The sequence below is a fragment of the Austrofundulus limnaeus genome, unplaced genomic scaffold, assembly GCF_001266775.1.
Source record: "Austrofundulus limnaeus strain Quisiro unplaced genomic scaffold, Austrofundulus_limnaeus-1.0 Scaffold22, whole genome shotgun sequence".
Taxonomy (NCBI): Eukaryota; Metazoa; Chordata; class Actinopteri; order Cyprinodontiformes; family Rivulidae; genus Austrofundulus; species Austrofundulus limnaeus.
In genome coordinates this window covers 2,835,409-2,857,329 of record NW_013952424.1, presented here as the reverse complement: position 1 = coordinate 2,857,329, position 21,921 = coordinate 2,835,409, and the positions used below count along the sequence as shown (strand labels likewise).

General features: G+C 38.1%; 2 protein-coding genes across 4 annotated transcripts in view; both read left to right on the top strand.

Annotated features, from left to right (window-relative positions):
- The window catches only part of pacsin2 (protein kinase C and casein kinase substrate in neurons 2), an 18,429-nt gene extending 2,972 nt beyond the window's left edge, over positions 1 to 15,457 (top strand). The window contains exons 2-11 of one of the 2 annotated variants that reach the window (XM_014004234.1): positions 5,870 to 5,961; positions 6,286 to 6,442; positions 6,592 to 6,827; positions 7,680 to 7,835; positions 7,922 to 8,097; positions 8,199 to 8,319; positions 10,069 to 10,199; positions 12,414 to 12,563; positions 13,544 to 13,725; positions 13,950 to 15,457. In XM_014004234.1, the coding sequence (XP_013859688.1) occupies positions 5,905 to 5,961; positions 6,286 to 6,442; positions 6,592 to 6,827; positions 7,680 to 7,835; positions 7,922 to 8,097; positions 8,199 to 8,319; positions 10,069 to 10,199; positions 12,414 to 12,563; positions 13,544 to 13,725; positions 13,950 to 14,062 (1,479 nt within the window). In that variant the 5' untranslated portion in view covers positions 5,870 to 5,904 and the 3' untranslated portion in view covers positions 14,063 to 15,457. The remainder of the gene's footprint in view (positions 1 to 5,869; positions 5,962 to 6,285; positions 6,443 to 6,591; positions 6,828 to 7,679; positions 7,836 to 7,921; positions 8,098 to 8,198; positions 8,320 to 10,068; positions 10,200 to 12,413; positions 12,564 to 13,543; positions 13,726 to 13,949) is intronic. The other variant, XM_014004235.1, reaches the window with a different exon arrangement.
- A 351-nt stretch (positions 15,458 to 15,808) lies between these two features.
- arfgap3 (ADP-ribosylation factor GTPase activating protein 3) overlaps positions 15,809 to 21,921 on the top strand; it is an 8,383-nt gene continuing 2,270 nt past the window's right edge. Inside the window, exons 1-14 of one of the 2 annotated variants that reach the window (XM_014004232.1) lie at positions 15,809 to 15,965; positions 16,470 to 16,588; positions 17,104 to 17,176; positions 17,270 to 17,401; positions 17,527 to 17,607; positions 19,553 to 19,646; positions 19,745 to 19,804; positions 19,914 to 19,960; positions 20,091 to 20,242; positions 20,335 to 20,466; positions 20,573 to 20,701; positions 20,962 to 21,102; positions 21,350 to 21,476; positions 21,553 to 21,640. In XM_014004232.1, coding sequence (XP_013859686.1) covers positions 15,897 to 15,965; positions 16,470 to 16,588; positions 17,104 to 17,176; positions 17,270 to 17,401; positions 17,527 to 17,607; positions 19,553 to 19,646; positions 19,745 to 19,804; positions 19,914 to 19,960; positions 20,091 to 20,242; positions 20,335 to 20,466; positions 20,573 to 20,701; positions 20,962 to 21,102; positions 21,350 to 21,476; positions 21,553 to 21,640 — 1,444 coding nt within the window. In that variant the 5' untranslated portion in view covers positions 15,809 to 15,896. The remainder of the gene's footprint in view (positions 15,966 to 16,469; positions 16,589 to 17,103; positions 17,177 to 17,269; positions 17,402 to 17,526; positions 17,608 to 19,552; positions 19,647 to 19,744; positions 19,805 to 19,913; positions 19,961 to 20,090; positions 20,243 to 20,334; positions 20,467 to 20,572; positions 20,702 to 20,961; positions 21,103 to 21,349; positions 21,477 to 21,552; positions 21,641 to 21,921) is intronic. The other variant, XM_014004231.1, reaches the window with a different exon arrangement.

Below are 21,921 nucleotides of genomic sequence, written 5' to 3'. Positions count from 1 at the left end.
GCATAGTGCTGTTTATGAAGGCTACTGCTAGCAGCAGAAACTCTTTGAATTCTTTGTCAAGTCTTGTCCTCAAATGTTGAATCAAATTGCTGGTGTTAAAACTTCCAACTTTCGCTCCTCCCCCTGACAGTTTAACAGAGCACAGCAGACAGTCTGCTTGTTTGGTGTCCTCCGTGCCGATCTTAAAATATATCCAAACTGCCGACGTTACTTCTTCTTCTACCGCCATCGTTGTTCTTCTGTTATTCGGGGGTGCGGTCGGAAATAACTTGTCAGTGCATTAGCGCCCCCGCCTGGTATGGATTGTTGTTTACCCTTTGTGCTGCAGCGCAGCACAGGAGGAACAAAAAAGGGGACAAAAGCGGTATCGGTTAAGAGTATTGGCCGGCTTTTACGAGTATGAGTACTTGATGCTGGTATCGGACCCGATATCGATACTGGTATCGGTATCAGGACACCCCTAATTTTGTTTCTAGCCCTGTTTGAGTTTATTTAATGTCATGCTATGAAACGGTGACTATCAGGAARCCAAATAAAGCACGGACTACTTATTGGACTTGTTTTGTCTCCATAGAATTAGGTTATTCTGTAATACTTCACACTGTTCATAAAGACTATGTCTCTATTGACAGGCTGGTTACTATTTTCACCGTTTTGGTTTTGTGGTTAAAAAAAAAATCAGCCAGAATACACACTATGTCACAAACAATTCTGTATTATTGTGACATGTCTTGCTGGCGTGTTTGTACCTGTCAGCTTTCTGTGTTCTCATCATTTCCCTCTGAATGTCCTGTTGTTTCCTGCTTTTCAGCTCCATTCATGAAGCTGTTTAAAAAGAAATCCCAGAGCATTTGAGAAACATAAACATGGAGTGAAGAGAGAGTCTGCTGGTAGTTTATAGGGCTCAGTGGTGCTCTTATACATAATATTGTGTGCAGCCAGCTGTCWGTTTTACGTTTAGCTCGCCACTTTGGTATTCCTGTTGCAGCGTTTGTTTAATCTACTTTGCCCCCGATGCACGTGTTGCTGAGGTCATCTTGCGTCTGATGCTTGTTGTGACTCAGCTCTTCTCTCTGTCAGCTCTATAATGAGCTTTTTTTCTTTTTTTTTGTGTGTTTTGTAACATTTGATCATCTAATGTTGCCTTTGTCTGTGCTGCTTCTTTCTGGATCCAGGCTGAAAGCTGCTGCTCTCCAAATCACGCTTCAGAAATAATCAACCTTTCCATATTTTTATGGATTAAAAGGTTGACRTAGCAGGGACTTGTGCATGTGCCATTTTGGGTATCTTCCTGATTGTGTTTTTATTTTGTTTAAATAACTATGATCCTCAAATATTTTAAATGCCAACTTGTTTAAAATGTGATTTAATGTGCGGAATGGTTTCTGTTGTACTTTTCAGGACCAACCTTGAATATCTTGCTTGTCAGATTAAAACCTGTTGATCTGCTGATTTAATCTAGTCAAAATAATAATAAAAAACCTCAGCATTTTTATATTATCTAAAAGTTTWAAAATATGTTACACGAACGGGGCCATTTTATTTACACGCAAAGCATTTTGGGTAAATGATGACGTGGATAGGTCCTCGGTGCGAGGCTGCTAGCGAGCTATGTCCACCCTGAAGGTTAGTCTTGGACAATATCTGATGATCGACTCTTTTAAATGAAACCAGAGAGCGTTGACAGAGAGGAGAAGATAGAAATGACTCAGCCTGGAACTGAAAAAATAGATGGACAACAGAGCTGCTTCATGGAAGAAGAACCTCAGCTTAGCCTGTTAGCTTTAGCATTAGCCCCGATGCTATCACCATCTATATGTATTAGCTCAGCGCTACACATTCTCCTCTCGTCACTGAGGTCCTCCATCCTCATGACAGAGAGGGGAACACAAAAATGACTCAGCCTGTAACTGAAAATATGGATGGAGGACCTCAGTTTAGCTTGTTTGTCACGCTAGCACTGAGCTAATACATATAAGGCAATATAGCRTTGGCGCTAGCTCAAAAGCTAACAGGCTAAGCTGAGGTTCTTCTTCCATGAAGCAGCTCTGTTGTCCTCCATCTATATTTTCAGTTACAGGCTGAGTCATTTCTACCTTCTCCTCTCTGTCAACGCTCTCTGGTTTCATTTAAAAKAGTCGATCATCAGATATTGTCCAAGATTAACCTTCAGGGTGGATATAGCTCGCTCACATCGAGGACCAATCCACGTCATCATTTACCCAGAATGCTTTGTGTGTAAATAAAATGGCTCTGTCCGTGTTAAAATATATTTTAAATAATTTACTAAACTAATAATTTACTAAACTAAACAGCTACAGTAATTTTACAGCCTTTATTTTACAGTTAAAATATATGTTTATCAAATAAAGTCTAATGTTACAACTAATCAGGGATCCCTTTTAAGGGAGTCTGAATAATAGTTTTTTTCTTTTAAAACATGAGATCATCATAAATGCTATGGTTACCCCTGCGTAGAGCTGGGCGATATGATCAAAATTTTATATCACGGTATTTTCAACATTTTCACCGGTTTTACGGTATTTTTCTTTTCATCACAGCTCAGCTGATAACAAAATGTACAAACCCTGCTTATTGACTTTTTTCTTTTACTGTACCTCTGTCTGTGTCTCTGTTTCCCTCCTCTGTGTCTGTTCTTCTCTGACTGGTGGTTGGAGACAGTAGTCACGCATTTTGGTCCAGTCGTGAAGGAGGAGGGTTAAGAAAAGATTATGATCGGGTTTATTGTTTTGTGATTTATTAAAGCCTATCAGCACGACTCACCTTGCACACCAGTCAATTCCAACTCCACTATGAACTACTTCCTGCAGGCTTTTCACAATAGAACCACGTTAAGTCTCCATCAGCATAACGTCTCCATATTAACTAACCACGTTAAATCTAACTGTGCACGTCACTGAAGAGGTGTTTACTACATTCAGCGACGGTGAAAACGGGATGTTTTTTTAAACGTCAGTCAATATAAGCAGTGGAATCGCCACCCGTGGCTGCATCTAGCTGCTCCAAACGTTAGCATGCTAACGCACATAGCGGTGCAGCAAGGAAAAATGTTCCCCGGGAAACAACAGTTCACTGGCGGCCACGACGAAACGTTCCGCTATTTAAACCGGAATGTCCGGTATTCAGAAAATTCATATCCTAACAAAAATAAAAACCGGTATTCGGTACAAAACGGTATACCACCCAGCACTACCCCTGCGCCTTAGATTAATGCCTGACTGATATTTTTGAAAACTCCAACACTGATACCATTTTAAAATGAAAACAGTTAGTCTGGTCTGTATACATTTTGGTGCATTAGATGTGCAGTCATGGCATCTGAGTTTGCACAACAAGCCGAGGCTCACTAAATGCATGGAAGCTCTTAGGAATGCATTCACTTCTATCTTAAGACTTTTGTCAACAACCAGATTCCATTGTGCTTAGTAGTACAACTTCTTATCAACATTTTGTGAATATCGTTATGCTTGATTATGTAATCTCTTTAAGCTTGTAATCTTAGAAACTCTGTAGCCTTGAAGAAATCCTTCATTTGTATTCACTTGACACCTTAAAACTCCAGTGCTAGATTGCACTATCTTCACTTCACTGCCCCTTTATATCCAACAGATTCCCATGTGTTTTGGTCTTCGTTTACTTGTGCACAGGAATAGATGGTGTTGATCTTTCTAGCATTTCCCTGCAGAGTTTTARACTGGGTGGACTTCAGACCGCAGCTCCGTCAACAACAATGTTTACAGTTATTATGGGTCAGGCTCCATTCAATTGTTTAAAACAGTCCCTCTGTGTAACATTGTGAGGGGTGTGCAGACAGTTGTTTCCATTTGCCRTCTATTTTATTAGTACAAAGAAGGAGAGCTTTTGTATTGAAGGAATTCAATTGAAATAGTTTTTCAAGTGAGTTTCTCTGTTTAACGTTATTTATTACCTGCTGTTACACAAGTAATAGTTTTTCTTATATTTTACCATCCAACATAGGGTTTAAGTTTTAGTTGTTGTTTTTTTGGGTAAGTTTAAATTATTTGTCACCCTCATGGTTAACAGGTGTGTGCCCTTCATGGAAATTTCTGCTCTGCAACTATTCAAACATCATTGTCTCCCTTGATTTTCTCTTTTTTCCAACAGATTGAGCAGTGAAAAAAAGCTAAGAATAGTTGGTGAGGGGACGCCAAAAGAACAGAAACATAGGAGTGATTTACACGTATTTTTATGCTCCGTGTTTGCAGTGTGTCTTTAATTTTCTTTTATTTACTAAAACTTATATGCTTACTCTTTATCACTCTAACATACTTTCTCTATACAAACTTGATCATAAATTGATCAGAAAAGTTAGAAATGTTATTATAGTAATTGATGTATTAAAATGCAAACCCGGTTTGTTGTCAAAGCCGTGATTCACAAGAAGTTAATTTAAAGTCTGTTTTTTTGTGACAGATAACATTTGTTGTGTGTTTGCTGCTTTCGATTCGTTTGTACATTTTGCTGCTTGACTGACTTGACTTTAGACTCAGACACTTAAAGGGATAATTGTCCGTTTGTCTCTCTGGGCTGTGGTAACCACAAAGCTGTCCTCTGTCCAAGAACCACTCTGAGGGCACGGGCCACTGATCGTTGATGAAGACACACACACACTGCGAAGTAGCCTTCGTCTTTTTGCTGTCGTCCTCTGCTGAAAGAAGCTCTGTGTGATCGCACTTGGCAAAGACAGTAATGTTGGTGATAATTTGGGCTAAAATTAAAAACAAACATTGCAGCTGTGTCAGAATTTCTCGTTTGTTGGATGTAAACTGCAACAAAACGAATGATCTCCAAGTGAACGTATTTTCATCTTGATGCTTATTGTCAGTCTGAAAATCCTGGCACAAGAGACTTGGTCTGAAGGCTGAGAGAGGAGCGGAGGGGAAGGAGATAAGGAAGTGAGAGGAGAGGATGGAGGAGAAAACCAAGGGGGGTGAATAAGAAAGAGGGAGTGTTTGGATGAGGGCTGCTGAGCTTTAAATGATGGAGAGGAGTAACAGAACCGACCTTTGTAGCCRTCTGAAGGAAACGGAAGCCGCCTGCTGTGTGTCCTCGACAGCTTCTTGTTCTCTGCCTCTGTTAAAGTAGAGGCTTTGTGTGCTGCCACAAACCACTGTGGCTTCAGTTTGATATGTTTTAAATCAAATCACATTTCTTTAGCACATTTAAAAACATGTCATTGGGCAAAATGTTGCACACAAAACAAACCACAAAAAAAGACTAAAGGATAATGTGACAAGACATAAAACATTAAAAACAATTTCACTTTTTATATAAAAGTCTCAGTTTTCAGGCTTAAATAGATTATTAAAAATTGGTGAAAACATCTGCCTGCTGATAAGATGTTCAAATTAAAYAGCAGTCTATCTGTGCCTGAAGTTTTGGTATTCATTTCTGATCCACAGCTTGTTGATCTCTCAGGAATGTTCTGATATCAGAACGACAGATTTTACTTCTAGTCTTTCAGCTGCAGGTTTCTGGTTACAATTTGTGCTCAAAAAACAAAAAAGCGTGCATTTTTTAGCATTTAGGCTAAAAGTTATTGAGTTTTATGTTTCATATCTCTGTTATATTATTAACTCAAATTCTTCTGCTGATGTTTATATACATACATTTTTAACTCGCTCCTCCAATTCTTTATTATCTTATAATTCAGTTCCCTAAACACAGTTCTGTCAAGAAAAGAAAGTACTAACCCAAGTTATATTAGGGTGCAATTTTACTGTAAGTGTAGAAATATGTGAAAAAATGAATGCAGTTGTATTTTTTTGTTTTTTTCAGTTATCTTGATTTATTTGGGTTTGTGTGTGTTATTTCTGTTGTTTTTCAGGCTCAGCACACTGTGTGTAATTGTTGGCAGCAGCCATGTCGGGCACCTATGATGACTCCATGATTGATGTTTCCAGTGATAGCTTCTGGGAGGTGAGATGTTTCCAGTTTTTTTAATTAATTTTTTTATTATTATTATTATTATTTACACTGACAGCTTCTCAAAACAGATCTGTTTCGTTCCTTTCTATTTGGAAAACTAGTTTCTATAACATCGAGTAAACATTTACAACTCTGCCCATAAAACAAATGAATTAATGAACACCAGCAGACACAACCAAAACACGCTGCTGTTGCTTAGTTTGACATTTCGAAATAAGTTAATTCATTACAGAAGGAACGATTTGAGAGTGGACAAGAAGTGCAAAACTGCCATTTTACTCATCACGCATTTGTGTGTTTCTCTGTTGTTCTCAGATTGGTAACTATAAACGCACAGTAAAGCGTGTTGATGATGGCAATCGGCTCTGTAACGATCTGATGAGCTGTATTCATGAACGGGCTCGCATTGAAAAGGCCTACGCACTGCAGCTCACAGAATGGGGAAAGCGCTGGCGGCAGCTTATAGAGAAAGGTAGGAGCGTAAATCGTGCTGAAAGCTAGTTTAAAAAAAAATCTAAATTCCTACTTTTTTATACTGTCAAAGTATTTTATTAAGAAAGTCTAGGATCTGCTCTCAGTAAACATGTTATATGGATATTACATCAATAACTCTGTCTGTAGGTCCTCAGTATGGCACACTGGAGCAAGCGTGGACCGCCCTGTGCACCGAGGCAGAGAAGGTTAGCGAGCTCCACATAGAGGTGAAAGCAGCGCTAATGAGCGAAGACTACGAGAAGCTGAAGAACTGGCAGAAAGACTCGTACCACAAACAGATGATCGGCGGCTTCAAGGAAACTAAAGAGGCAGAGGACGGCTTCCGCAAGGCTCAGAAACCGTGGGCCAAGAAACTGAAAGAGGTGAGAATTTCACACTTTGTGTCATTAGTTTCCCTCTACACTGCCAACAATCTAGTTAGTTTTATTCCTATTACTGTAATTTTCACCCCTCAGTTCCCATGATTACATTTCACCGACTAAACATTGTTTTCTCACCATGACAACCTACTTCCTAAACAACACCTGCAAAGAAGAGCAGCAGCTCGTCACTGTTGATGTTAGACTAGACATTAATGTCAGACCTGAGCCTCATCGTGCCAACCTGTTGTCCTGTTTGGCTTTTGAGTTGACAAAAAGGAAGGAAACTGGGAAGGTTTGCAGGGAAACAAGTGACTCTTAGTTCAGAATCAGGTCAATGAATCATCGACTACATTTTGCAGCTTGTTTACATCTCAGTTTTTGCATTCCTTTCTGTGCATGTGTGTGAGTACCAGCCTGTTCAGAACTGCTCATCGTGTTGCAGCCTAAAGGTCTTTCCCCTCATTTCCTGTCTGTGATGCAACAGAGGACAGACATTTTGGTTGGTGATTAAACACCTTCAGAGCAAAAACAGTTTGTAGTCTTATTGATTTACCAGGCAGATAAGAGAAACCGATAAGAAACAAATAGGAAATTAGACTTCAATTGATTGTGGAATATAGGCAGAGTGTTGATTAAAAAACAAACAATCTTTCTGGTCCAGATTGATTGTTTTCCACTCATATAATAAAGCGTAATTTCCTGTTAGAATATTACTCGTGTTAAGTAGTTAATGTGGGACATGGCTGCTCTGTGTTCATCTCAGGTCACACTGTAGTTTGTCCAAAACTTTGTCAAGTAAAACCACAATTTAGTGTGCTTCCCTAATTTTTATCTACTGTTTGAATCCTGCAGGTAGAGACATTGAAGAAAGTTTACCACGCAGCCTGCAAGGAAGAAAAGTTAGCAGCCAGCAGAGAAAACAACAGCAAACTGGAGAGCAACAACAACCCCGACACTCAGAAGAAACTCCAGGAAAAACTGGAGAAATGTCAGCAGGAGGTGCAGAAGGTGGGGCCTCTTCTGCTACATATGGTTAAAACGTTCAAGATGTATTTTCTCTGAAAATTGCTTGTGGATGTTTATGACTTTGTTAGGCGAAAGAACGATACGAGAAGAGCCTTGAAGAGCTCGACAAGTTGACCCCTCAGTACATGGAGAACATGGAGCAAGTGTTCGAGCAGTCGCAGCAGTTCGAAGACAAACGGATTCGCTTTTTCAAAGAGGTGCTTCTGGAGGTGAAGCGGCATCTGGACCTCTCATCCAGTTCCAGGTCAGACTGACACGTCGTACAGGTGTCACATCTCACTCGTTTTTAAATTCATGTAGTTCATTTAGGAGATCCATGAGTTCTCCTGCTTTGTAATGATGCAGATTCCAGACAGTCTACCACACGCTGGAAGACACAATCTCTGCTACTGATGTTGAAGAGGACTTGAAATGGTTCCGGTCCAATCACGGCCCTGGCATGCCAATGAACTGGCCCCAGTTTGAGGTACTTTACCACAACTTCGCATGCAAAAAGGAAAAGAAATCCTGCATGTGTTTGAACTGCTAGGTGTTCTTGCAGGTTTTGCTACTCTATTAATCCACTTTTTCACTCTGGTTTAGCTCAGAAGACAATTTTAGAAAATCTCAGACAACTGTATTACTCATTTTACTCATCTATATATTCAGTCTAATTGTTAGCATTACAATGTATACACCAAAAAGTGTCATTGTGTAGATTTTTTTTATTCCATTCTCAGCTTAGACATTTTTAAAGTTGAACAAACTTTCCATAAGTTGGCACAAGTTGTCTAAAACATTATTGTGTGACAGGGTCTTTAACCCCCTCACAAGCTTCTAGATGCTTTTCTGTTAAAGACAGATCCACAGCTGCAGAATTGGACTGTTGTCGTCACCATAACTCCACTCACGTCCCTTTCCTCATATCTGACAGAAATTGGACTGGTCACAACTCGGCTCCTTTAAGAGATGGTCCATTGTAGTGAGTTCTGCATGGGAGCTGTTCTCTCACAGCAGCCAGGGGGGGAAATCCTACAATCCTACTAACACTTTCACTTTACTGCCTCCATTAATATGCGTGGTTCTGTTTATTTTTTAATATCCATCGAGTATGTTAAATTAGATATTTACTTGCTGTTTACTTGATTAATTTATACAGATTTAGCTTTGCTGTTTCAGGCAAACCTTCTGCTGTGTGTTACACATCAGCTTCCGTTTCCTTTGGTAGTTAAGGGGTTTTGACCACAGTTTCCTGGATGGCAAAATAGCTCGAATGACGTTGTGCTTTTTTAACCTTTAAATTCTGMTCCAGAGTTCTCCCAAGTTGTTACTTCTGTTTATGAGAACAGCACCACTTTGTGTGATTACACCTCTTGTTTTGATCCAAACAGAAAGATATTTTGAGCCTAGATAACCACTTATTTCTATACTGATTAGAAAGGACATGAAGGTTTATGAATATAAATATAACATGTCATTAGCATTTAAAAACTATCATTCCTTAAACCTTTGTAGCTTGCAAACAACATTATGCACAATTTTATGTGATACCGTGACGTTTGTTAGGTATGTAGTGTTAATGGCTCTCAGCTTCTACAGCTTCAAAGTTTAGCTCAATATCTGTAAATTTGACTTGTAGTTAGTCAARTTATAGCCATTTTRGTGTTKGCTAAGATCAGTTAGCTGTGGCAGCCATCTTGAATTGGCTTGAATTAGGTTCATTATTTATGCTGCTAACAGACGGGCAGARTTGACTTATTGTAATGTGTAAGGATAAGTGGTTAGAGCTCAGTGTTTAGGAGTGATGCTCAGCTACTACCAGTCAGATTTTAGCTCAGCATCTGTAAACATGACTGGGTTAATATAGTCCTTTTTAATTAGCTGTGGCAGCCATCTTGTTTGGGGTTGACTCCAAATGTTTGTTGGACTTTTTTTCTCTGTTCTCCACTCTCTGATGCCTGTGACTGTGGGCAAATTACTTTCTTCTTTCAGTAGATGATGAAAACAGTTTATTATCTTTTATTTCATCCACATGCATGCAAGCACAGCATTACAGTCCTGTCAGCATTACAGTCCTGTCAGTGTCACAGATTAAAGAGGTTTAGGACTTTATGAGGCGTGTACTGCTGTGTCTCACATGTCTGTGAGATCCTCTTCTGGTTTTGAGGCATGATAAAGCTCATCCTCGCAGTGTCAGCTCCAGATTCTGACTGTTGTGTGTTTGTTTGTCTCCTAGGACTGGTCCGTAGACCTGAACCGAACACTCAGCAGACGAGAAAAGAAGAAGCCGTCAGAGGGCGTCACGCTGACCGGAATCAGCCAGACTGGATCAGAGCAGCCTGCTCAGCCTGCAAAGACTGGCAGCAGGTATAGTTCTGACCAGAAATCTTCTTTGTTCCTTAAAAAACAAACAAACAAACAAAMAAAAAAAAAAAACGAATCTCAAAGCACCAGAGATAATCGAATGTACCATACAATACGTCTTTCTTTAAAGTAAAGCTGTTGCATCTTAAATAAGAGATGCTATAGGAATGACATGTTCTTAAGTGGATATTCTCATGGCAACAGCAAATATCTAGTTTTTTGTTGTGGAAAAAGTTGTCCCCCGGGGGTCAGAAGTCTGCTGCTACATAGCTGGAGTCCTGCCAAAAGCAATGTGGAAATATTTCTCTCTCTCTCTCTCACACACAGACCTTCATGAGGATTATTTATCAGCACTTGGAAGTTCAAAGAAACAGGATTAATGTTTTTAACTTAAACATCTGAACTAGAAGCTGTTTTTTAATTAATACCAAGAGATTAAGAGGGGTTTTCAGCCGGCAATTCATTTTCTAGAGCTTGTACTTGTCCCAGTTCAAGGCCGTGGGGAGCTGGGGAGCGTTCTCTGGTGGTCGTTGAGCGAGAGGTGGGGGTACACCGTGACAGGTCCAACAAACATGTTTTTATTTTAAACTTTAAAAAAAAGCTTGTGCTAGCTTTAATAATTTCATTAGATAAATCATAATGAACTCTTATCAAGATGGAAAAGCTCGAAATTTGATTTGCAGGTTTTTTTTTTTAATAACTGCATGTAATCTTTCAAAGCTGATAAGATTGTTATTGTTCCTGAAAATAATTTAGTTTGGATTGTTGTGGAAACAGCACTAAGGATGTAACACTTTATCATATAAATGACACATTAAGAAAATTGACTAAAGCAATAACAAATCTCTCAACGCTGTGATTTTAGACATGAATTTTAAAGAGAAGTTTATGATACAAGTGTCATTTTTTAAATTCAGGTTGGTTAAATGAATGTGTTGTGACTTGCACATCTGTAGGAAGTTGTGTGTTTATAGAAATCGGTGTGTGTAGAGGAGTCAACAAATGGAATGACAGGCATGAAAAGTATTTAACCTCTAAACTTTAGAACTGTTACCACCTTGAGACTGATCACCTTCCCCTCAGTTCACCAGCGTTTACAGTTATTGTGTGCATGAAAACAGTGAATGTAAAGACATTCAGGCTGATGCAGCTTTACACTCATAATTAAAGGTCTAATTTGTTTGTTTGCGTTGTTCCTGACTCCCATTGAAGCAGTGTTTGATGTAATAACGCCACAGACTCCCCTGAGAGAGCGCGTGGCGTGACTGTGTAAACAAAGGCGTTCACGTTTCTCCTCTCCACACTCTGAAGGGCTGACGATAGCTGATGTGCACGGTCCAGTAGTTCTGTAAACTGGGAGTAGAAACTAAGTGCTTCCTGTGATGCTGGTTTAGACTATTTTTTTTCCTCTGGTGCAGAAAAGTCACAATAGTGGAAAATAAATAGCCTTTTTTCACCTAAACGGCATAAAGGTAACAATTACTCAAAGAAGTTTATGCTTTGTTTTTGAATCTTGGTGTTTATTGTAAGGCAAAACAACCTAAGTTTTAAATATGTTGACGCTGTTTACTTGTGCTTGTTGTTGATTTTAGTAAATACAATAATTAGTGGGTCTGTGATGCAGTTAAAGCCACAATGTGCCATTTTCTTTGCCTCACCCCTGGGTGTGAAATATCTGAACAGGATTTGGTTTGAAAGGCAAACATCTCTCTTGTCAGCTGAGTGTCAGGAGAAGTTGCCTCTTTAAGATAACCGTATTGGAAAGATTTGAGTAAAAACTGTCTAAAGAGAATTTTAAAAAATGCTTGTCATTTTCCAAAGAAACAACGCCTGCTGCTTAATGTTATCTAACACTGAATTTGCAACTATAGTTGAATTTCATCAGTGTGTGTGTTTGCTTATTTTAAAGTAYGTTTGTGAAAGAAATTGCACATCAGCAAAACCATTCTGATTGTTTTTCATTTTTATTTCTTGCATCTGAGAGTGGCTGAACTCATGCACTGCATTTGGCTGTAGAGTTAGAAAATCCATTTCTAGTATTAACTTTAGATTGTAGATGTAGTGCATGAGTAGTGTTAAGACTTTGAGTCATGGTCCAAGGAGCTTTAATCAAAACATCGCACGGAGTCGATTAGCTCGTTGCTAACAGGTGAGCTCCTCGTGTGTTTTTTTTATGTGCATGCATCAACAACCCATCTCTGTGTTCCATGTTGTCAGCCTGACTGTACCTACTAAAACAGCACCCGTGGGCTCTAACCCCTTTGAGGATGAGGAGGATGAGGAAGAGGAGATGGCTGAGGAGCAGCAGCAGCAGCGGCAGCAGACCATAGAAAACCACGTCACTGTGAAAAAAGAAGAAATAAAAATGTTGGTGAACAGGAGAAAAGCTCTCCGCCCACCCGCAGCCTCCTTGCCCTTTCTTCGTTGCTTCTTTACTCCATGGATTCGTGYCGCGTCTCTTGTGTTCCTTCGTCTCAGTTACTCGCCTCCCACCTGTGTTGTTTCTGTTTTCATCAGGTTGCAGTTTGTGCTGCTCTGCATGGTTTCTGAATGGCATTTCACACCGAGTCAGTGTGTCCGTCGTTCATTCATAACCGTTTTCTTTTACGTCTTGCAGAACATTACATATGCGTATGGAAGCGCATGTCTGCTGTRGGAAATATTTCCATCTTACAGTCAGATTTGATTACTAGCTTAAATGGTTTATTTTTTCTGTAATGGGCTGTTTTAAAGACGTATGCATAAATGCAAATATAAATACTTATTTACCAGTGATGTAGCAAAGCAAACAAACTCAAACAGATTTTAAGCTGCTAATCAGCCTGACTGTAAAACGTTTTTGTTGATATGTATTTGTTATTTTCCAGCTGGGTCAGTGTTCTTTCTGTTCAGGTGGCTCCCTCTGCTGGCCGCCCAAGTTCCAACACCAATCATGCGTTCACAATGATTTGTGCTGCTTGGTTTCTTGTTGCTGTTTCTTTGTGTATATTATGTTGTCATGCTCTTTTGTTGGTATTTTTCTTTTTTTTTTTTTCTTGCCTTGCCTCCCTTCATCATTGTGTGCATTTATTTTGCTGGATGCTCTTATATGGCATGAGATTTTTGAGTTATTTTATCGCTCTTCAGCCAAATACTTGTATAAATAATACATTTATTTTTTACTTATGTAGACTGAAACCAAAGACATTTTCATGGAAGAAATGCTTTTTTCTTTGTATGTTTTTTGTATTTATCCCACTCCAACCTTTGCACTATTACAATGCAGCATGTGGAACGAGAAGCTCTGGAAAACAAAACAACTGTTGTTAGAATTAGTTTTTGTTAATTTAGTGTTTACTTTGTTTTAGTGTCAGCAGTGCAGAAAAGACTCCAGACTGGTCAGATGAAGACCCAGTTGGGAACCCTTTCTCTGCTAACGGTGACGGCAATCCATTTGAGGACGAGCCTGAGTCTCCAGTTGTATCTGTTCCTGTCAAAGCCCTTTACGACTATGAAGGACAGGAGCAGGATGAGCTAAGTTTTAAAGCAGGTGTGTAAATGAAAAGCGTGGTAAAAGCTTGGTAATGCGGTAGGACCCCTCATGTTTCAGCTTTCCAAAACCTAAAAATCTGGTATGGATCCCAGTTAGAACTTTATACATGACCAAAACTAAAAATCTGCATGGAAATTCTTGCATGAAAAATTTAATTCTTAGAACTTTATTGAATTTTCTTGGCRATTACTAATATTTATTCCTTCTTAACCCCTTTCCAGGTGATGAATTTACCAAAATTGGAGAAGAGGATGATCAGGGTTGGTGCAAAGGCCGACTCAAGGACGGACAAATGGGTCTTTATCCTGCTAATTATGTAGAGGACATCCAATAAGGAATTATCCCAGAAATGTGAACATTTTTTTCTTTTTCTTTTTTTTTGTCAGCTCTAAAGGACACAGAGGCTCAGCTTGAATGACTCTGTGTAAAGTCTAGATTAGAACTGGAGTGCGACACATTGTTTAAGGACCACATGAAATTTTCTACATGTTGACCATCTTATAAAGAAAACGGCAGAAGTGGAAAGTAGTGTTGAGTTATCAAATGTTTCCAGAAAGATTACAGATAAGTTGTGTAAGATATGTTACTTAAATCATTTATGCTGTTACAGAGAAGATATTAAAAGTTTATGTAAATATATATTGTTTGAACAAAACACTGGGATGACAGTCGAACAACCTGCCTAGCAGACTTAATATTTGTAATTCTTTAAGGGAGATTCATTTTTATAACCAGAATTAGCTACTAGTGAATAATTCAGTTTGTTAATGTTTAAGTACTTTTTTAATATATACAAAAGYCCTTATGTAAAGTTTGTGTTTAAACGAGCACTTAACATTTCTGTCATTCCTGTCATAGTTTTAAATTTCTTCTGCCTATTAAAAAAAATAAAGATCTATTGGTTATCTTCAGTAATTTGTTTTTCAAGTCAGTACAGATGAATGTATATCAATGATTGTAAAAAAAATTTTTTTTTCAGCCTTTGATTGTTCACTTTTACTGGTGCAACCACTGATTTATTCCCCTTCTAAAATGGCTGACCAGGAAACGTTCCCACCGTTTTTGTCATTTGTGGTTTGTAGGATTTTTATAGTTCATTTTTGACACAGCACTGAATGTTTCTCCATTTAAATGTCAAACGATTAAAGAAATTTTTAGTGTTTTTTTTTTAAGTAGAAAAGATTTTAGCAAGAAAAGCATAAACTTAAATTTGTGCATGTAAATGGATGCTTAGATTGAACAAATACAAAAATAAGTGTCAGCGATGAAAGGACATTCAGTTGGAGATTGATGTTTAATTTATAAATCCTCAAGTGCTTTTTTTCTACTTTTGTTAGGATGCTGTGATTGAAAACAATTGTATATTAACTGAAATTTTATGGCAAATATTTGTTGTCATTTGTAAATAAGATTTTCTTTAGAGGGACATTTGCATTCTGTTAACTAATACCATATGATTCACTTAATTTTCTCTTAAAAGCTAAGATGTTCAGATTCTCGCCCCACAACTTTAATAAATATTCTGGAATGAACTGTAGCTCTTTCATGAAAGCTCTAATTATTACCTAATGTAATCATTTTAGTGATGCCTTTGTCAACGATTAAAATAAAAGGATGTTTTGACATGTTTTCAGGGCGTGCTGCTGTCAGTAGGCAGTAACAGCTGTACTTGCACATTGAATGTCTGTAAATGTTGTCACAACATAATAAATGAGTTTATTCAGCAAAATGTTTTGACACTTGGTACAGATGTGTTTTTTTCTTTTTTTAGCTTTTTATTTCCCAAATCTAAAATAAAACTTTAAAATATTTATTTCTTCAGTATTTTAGATTAAATTTTTTTAAAGACAAGAAAATACTTAACTAAAAAAACGTTTAATTGCATTGTTAATGCACCTTGAAGATTTCCATTTATAGAAGTATAGTTTTAGTTTACAATGAGAAATTTCTTTTCAGAAAGCTTGCCTGCCGCGTTTCAGAAACTACATTACCCAGAATGCCTTTCTACAATAACACAACCACGGGGCATTTTCAGCCAATCAGAGCGAGAGCCCAACGTTTTCCTACTGACGTGTCGCATTCGATTGTTATTGGGGAAAAAACACGAAGCTTGTTTAGATGCCATTCCTCTAAGCAGCGCAGGTTTTTGACGACCAAGAGGCAGAACAATGGCAGAACCTAGGAAACAGGACATTTCGGCGATTTTCAAGCGACTGCGCTCCGTTCCTACGAACAAGGTGGGTTGTTTTTAACGGACGGTTCGGTGTCTAACAAGGAAGTCAGCTGGGTCAAAAATCCGACACGTAGCACTTGTAAGCTAGTTTTGACTCCACTTAAACCTAATTGCCCGCATTTTCAAAATAGGTCGGGCTTGTTGAAACAGCTCAACTATGTCCTGTCTAAAATTCAGGGCAAAGTAAACACTTGTTTAAAAACTTAACGAGATGATTTTAGTTTATTATTTTTTTGTACAGTTAACAGCCATGTTTTTTTTAGGCTAAGTCTTTAAGGCTCCTAATGTAAACTAAACAAAAGACGTCAGGGCTAACACCCTGAGTAAAAAGGAGGTGTTTTCATCTCGTTTCAGAAAGCAAAGCAAAATCTATTAACAGCTGAAGCGCCTGTAACACTAATTATCCACATGCACTTCAGACCCTCATGATGATGTTTCTATGACTCAATATTGACTTCTGAAGTCTGAATTCAGATAAGGTTTTATTCTTTGCTCTCTGGCCTTTTAGGTTTGTTTTGACTGCGCAGCTAAAAACCCCAGCTGGGCCAGCATCACCTATGGCGTGTTCCTCTGCATCGACTGCTCTGGGACCCACAGGTCCTTGGGGGTACACCTGTCCTTCATCAGGTAAGACAGGGCATAGCTGTAGGAATGCATTTCGGTTTGGGGTAAATTGAAGAGTGAGATAAAGGAAAAAAAATGTAAACTTTCCAAACCGGATTGTGCAGGGTTGAACTGTTTACTCGAGCTGAATTCACATGCAGATTAGCACGACTCCCCTCGCATCCTCCTGAGGGTCATTAGGGTCTTTGTCAGCCTGGTCCTGACAATAGTTTTGGTCACGTGTTCTGGAAAGCTGAGGCCTCCTTTTTTATGTTAAAGTTGATCTTGTTTGACATTTATTCTTTTACACCTCTCTTCAGCCATCCATCTTCTCTGTCTGAAATTTAAACATCACTGTCCTGACAGGAGTGTCCTTAATCCRTGAGATGTAGGGTGAATATATGGGTCTCATTTTAAAAATGCRTCTATTTATTATACTGGAAATTACAGCTGCTTCATTAGCTGGAGAAGATTTGCAGACGTGGCAGCATTTAGTTTGTAAAACCACGTTCCCATAAAACACCTGTTCTGTTCCACAGGTCCACTGAACTGGACTTTAATTGGTCCTGGTTTCAGCTCCGATGCATGCAGGTTGGGGGCAATGCCAGTGCGGTGAGTATCAGAAGTAAATCTAATCCCAACACAGCAAGTCACAAATACAGTTTAACTTGAATCTCTTTTTATTTTTTTATTTTTATGTGGCAGATTGCGTTTTTTAATCAACATGGGTGCCAGGCCAGCGCAGCGAACACCAAATACAACAGCCGGGCTGCCCAGCTGTACAGGGAGAAGATAAAGACCTTGGCTACACAAGCTACCAGACGCCATGGCACTGAGGTGACGCTTGGAGATTAAACAAAGCACACTCTGGCTTCTCTTTGCTTAACGGACACTCTTCAACTGCTAAAGGTGTTCAGATAATTAAATCAGTTGTGCTGCTCTTTTTTTTTTCTTTACCTCAGCTCTGGCTCGAGAGTCAGGCTCCTCTCTCTCCAACGTCACCAGGAGACAAGCAGGTGGATTTCTTCAGCCTACATTCACAGGTACAGGAGTGTGTGWGGACACCTGTGTGTTATAATGTTTAAAATGATTACAAAGTTGCTTTTTTTTAAGCGAGTTTGCTGTCAGATGGTTGCCTCGGTTTTTATGGGATTTTTGAGGTCCACTTTGAGRCACTTTAAGTTATTTGTTTCTGGCTACAAGAAATCATTTTCTACAGGGTGTATAAATCCATTCATCCAGACCAATCAACATCCTGTATAAGCAGCTGGGATCAGTTATAGAGATAATAATAAGCAAGAGCAGCGTTTTCTGTTTGCTCACTGATATGTGTGTCCACGTTTTATTTGATTGGTTGAATTTTATTTATAACCTTGATAGGAGTGTATAAAGGGGTCAAACCTTATTCCAAACAGTTTGCACTTCTTAAATCTTATTTTTTTTAACATTTTGGAAATTAAAACAATGCTTAAGATTATTAGTCTTTTATCGTTTATGTAGAAAATTATTAATTTTCTTAAAAACTATTTATAAGCTGTAGGTTAATGTTGTGGACTATCTCCATTTAATAGTCTTGCTGCAAAGTTTTAAGCAACAATGTTTGATTATCAGACCTTGTTTTGTCTTTTGGTAACCATTTTAGTTTTATGTCAGCAGTTTTCTTCACGTGACCCTATGCAGATAAAACAGCTCATCGCATTAAAACAAGACGATTCTGGTGAAAATTTATAATCGTGTTCATGCACTTGAATTACAAAAGGGCAAAAGTTATTTCAGCGATAAGAAGTTTTACATCTTCTCTTTTAGCTTTTCTTTTTTATAGAAGTGGTTCTACCCTTTTTTAAAAGTGTATTTTCATAGCAGTTTATTCAGTTTTTTATTTCAATTAATGTTTTGAGAAAAATTCCTCTTAAGCCCCAAGGGGTTTTCTTGAAGTTTTTGCTCAAAAAAACATGCTAAAATGTAATTGAGTTTATCTTAGCATTTACAAACTCTACTTAAATAATCTTGGTATCAAAATAAAGCCTACACTTGGGAGATTTTATTAGAAATGTAAGTATTAAAACAGCTGCTGTGGTTTTAGAGATATTGGGGATGGAACATAACTTTATTATTATTTTTTCACTCTCGCCTGAAAATGTTTTTCATTAGACAGTATATAACCTATTTAAAACCATAAAGAATCAGGCTAAAAACTCTTGGAAACCATAAATCCACTTGTGGACATTACCTGTGCGAAGATTCATGTTTCCAAAATGAACTGGAGCAAAGTTACAGAGGTTTTAGTTAAGAAATAATTTTGCATTTTGYCATTCTGCACAGGACAGACCATGTAGGTACCATTAACAAATGTTAAGAAACGTTAAGTTTTTGCACCCAGAAGTTATTTATTTTTTTCTTACCTGCCTTAAAAGACTTGTTATTGAATGTTTGTTCTTTTGAAAAATTATCCAGACATTTATTTGTCACCATATATATTATATAAAATAATGAGAAATTATATTGGACTTCAGTTGGACCATATTGACTCAAAATCAAGAGGGGAAAAAAAACTTTCAACACAATTTACAACATATTTAGGTACATACTTTAACTTGTTTTAAATAAATAAAGGCAAAACTTTTTTCCTTTTACAGATTTGTTGTAATGTATTTACAGATTTGCAATGATGCCATTGTATACAGTTTATTTACTTTCTGATTCAACTGTCTGTCGTTTGAACWGTTTGGTGAATGTAAAAATAGTTTCCTTGAGCTTTTAGCCAAGATTTTTTAGGTTTCTTTTGATACCAAACATGTCCAGGTTCAACTGACAGATCTGAARTTAAAGGTAATGGGGCTTAAGAGGTGGTAATTTCAAAAAGTGCATATATTTTAAAAACATTTTAGTTTGCCATTTATTTTATTATTTCTCACTTTTACTCATGTCTAACATGTTATATGGACTCTGAAAAATAACTGGATGATTTTTTTTTCTCTTTTTGTCCAGGCTACGCCTGAAAATTTGAATTTGGACAAAATGAGTCTCAGCTTGTCCACATCAGAGAAGCCTTTGACCCAGGACAAAAATGAAGACCGAAATGGTTCGTTGCCATTAAATAATCTAGCATAAAACTCAAAAAATAGCTGTATCTTTTTGCCAAATAAAATGATATGATTTGACCATTCACTTTGTTTTCAGGGAATTTGGAGGAAGGTCCCAGTGTAGAAATGCTCAGTGTTTCTCCAAAAGAAAATCCAGGTCCATTCAGATTTTTCCTATTAAAGCTCGTCCTTTTTTTATTTAAGCACATTTGAGTTGTTTTTAGAATAATTGTAGATGATGTAAATGTATAATTTTCTTTTTTCAGAGCCTTCCTCTCTTCTCAAGAAGAAGCCAGCTGCAGCTAAGAAAACTGTACGTTCAAGAAAAAAAAAACGACTTTTCTGTACCGTGCCCTAAGAAGGCTTCTGTCCTGAATTGATGTATTGAATTGAAGCTGTGCTCTGAAACAGGATTGAGGATTTCTAAATGTGTCTGTTTGTAGCTGGCTACTAAAAAAGGCGGTCTGGGAGCTCAGAAGGTCAGCAGCCAGAGCTTCTCAGAGCTGGAGAAGAAGGCTCAGGCTGCCGACAAACTCCGAGAGAAAGAAGAGAGCTCTTATGCCGCAAAGACGAATATCCCATCCGAGGAATCCACGTGAGAGCACTTCCGGTTTCTGATAAATGTATTTAGTCACCTTCTGTCTCCTTTTATTGTCAGTTCTGACCCTTTCGTGTTGTTTTTCTTAGCGCTCCGTCCTTGCGACTGGCTTATAAAGAGCTGGAGCAGCAGAAGAAAATTGAGGAGCAGAAGCTGAAGGGATTAGAGGGGAAGAAGAAGGAGCAAGCTGAGCGGTTGGGCATGGGTCTTGGCATGAGGAGGTAGRCGGAGTTAGATAAAACAAAACTCTGTTGTTTTTTTTTTTTTGTTCTTTTTTTCTGCGTTAGCTCTTATTTCTTTGTCTTGGCTCGCTCTTCTCTCTTTCAGTAGTGGAGTTTCACACTCTGTGTTGTCAGAAATGCACATCATCCAGCAGGAGAGTCCACTCGGAGCCAAAACTACCAAAGCCCGACGATTTACTGAAGATGATGCGGATGAAGGRTCCTTTAGCTCAAGGTTAAACAGTTAAATGCAAGTTTAAATAAAGTTTAAAGTGCTGCTATCTCTAATTTTGAATTGACAGCTCACTGGATGGGAAGAAAACCACCCTCCATTTCAAAATAAAAGCCCAATCATTTCTAATTTACTTAGAACTAGCAAATGAAAGTTCTTTATCCTCTTTAGAGAAATGTCAAAATGATGCAGCTAGAATCTTTTTTTATTTAATGTTTAAGTATTTTCTATTTAAGCTCACTCTGAACTAATTCTTCCTTTAGAGTCCTGTCTCGATTTGAGGATCAGACGGAACCTACAGATTTCCAATGGGGAGACGGTAGTGATGCAGGAGGGTGGATGAAAGAGAGTAAGAAACCAGAGCCGGATTTCTTCATGTCCTCCATGTCTTCATTTGACGACAGGTACCAAAGTGTTTAGTAATATATGTCTTTGACAGCATGGTGTGTGTGTAGTTACAGTTACCCTAGCCCACGGACTAACACATTTTACACGACAGCTTCCTAATGTGCTTTTTCATTTGAAGAAAGAGCTTAGCAGCAATAAATGTGAGACATTTTCTATAAATAAGTTTTAGGAATGAGACATGCTAAAATGTTAGTTTAAAATGTATTACTAAAATGAATTTTTTCTCTTTGTTTTTTTCCTCAGACCTACAACCAGGAGGAAAGCTGAACCGGCACCCGTCTCAGATTCAGGCGAAGCTCGGAAAAAGTTCGGAGCCGACGTCAAAGCCATCTCCTCTGATATGTACTTTGGAAAACAGGAGAACTCTGAGGTACACAGTCACAACACATAGTACAAAAGTAGTAACTGAGATTCATAAAATAAACTAAAACTAATTTGTTTGTTAGTACGAAGCTAAAACTCGCCTGGAGAGATTCGCAGGGAATTCTTCGATAAGTTCAGCCGATCTTTTTGATGATCCAAAGAAACAAACCGGTAAGACAAAAATCTGTTTTCTTTAAAGGGATCCATGATTAGTTGTAACATTAAACTTTATTTGATAAATGTTTATTTTAACTGTAAAATAAAGACTGTAAAAATACTGTAGCTGTTTAGTTTTGTAAATTTTTTAAAATATATTTTAACGCAGATGGAGCCATTTTCTTTGCATGCAAAGCATTCTGGGTAAAAGATGACATCAACTATGTCATCGGTGCGAGGCTGCTAGCGAGCTATATCCACCCTGAAGGTTAATCTTGGACAATATCTGATGATCG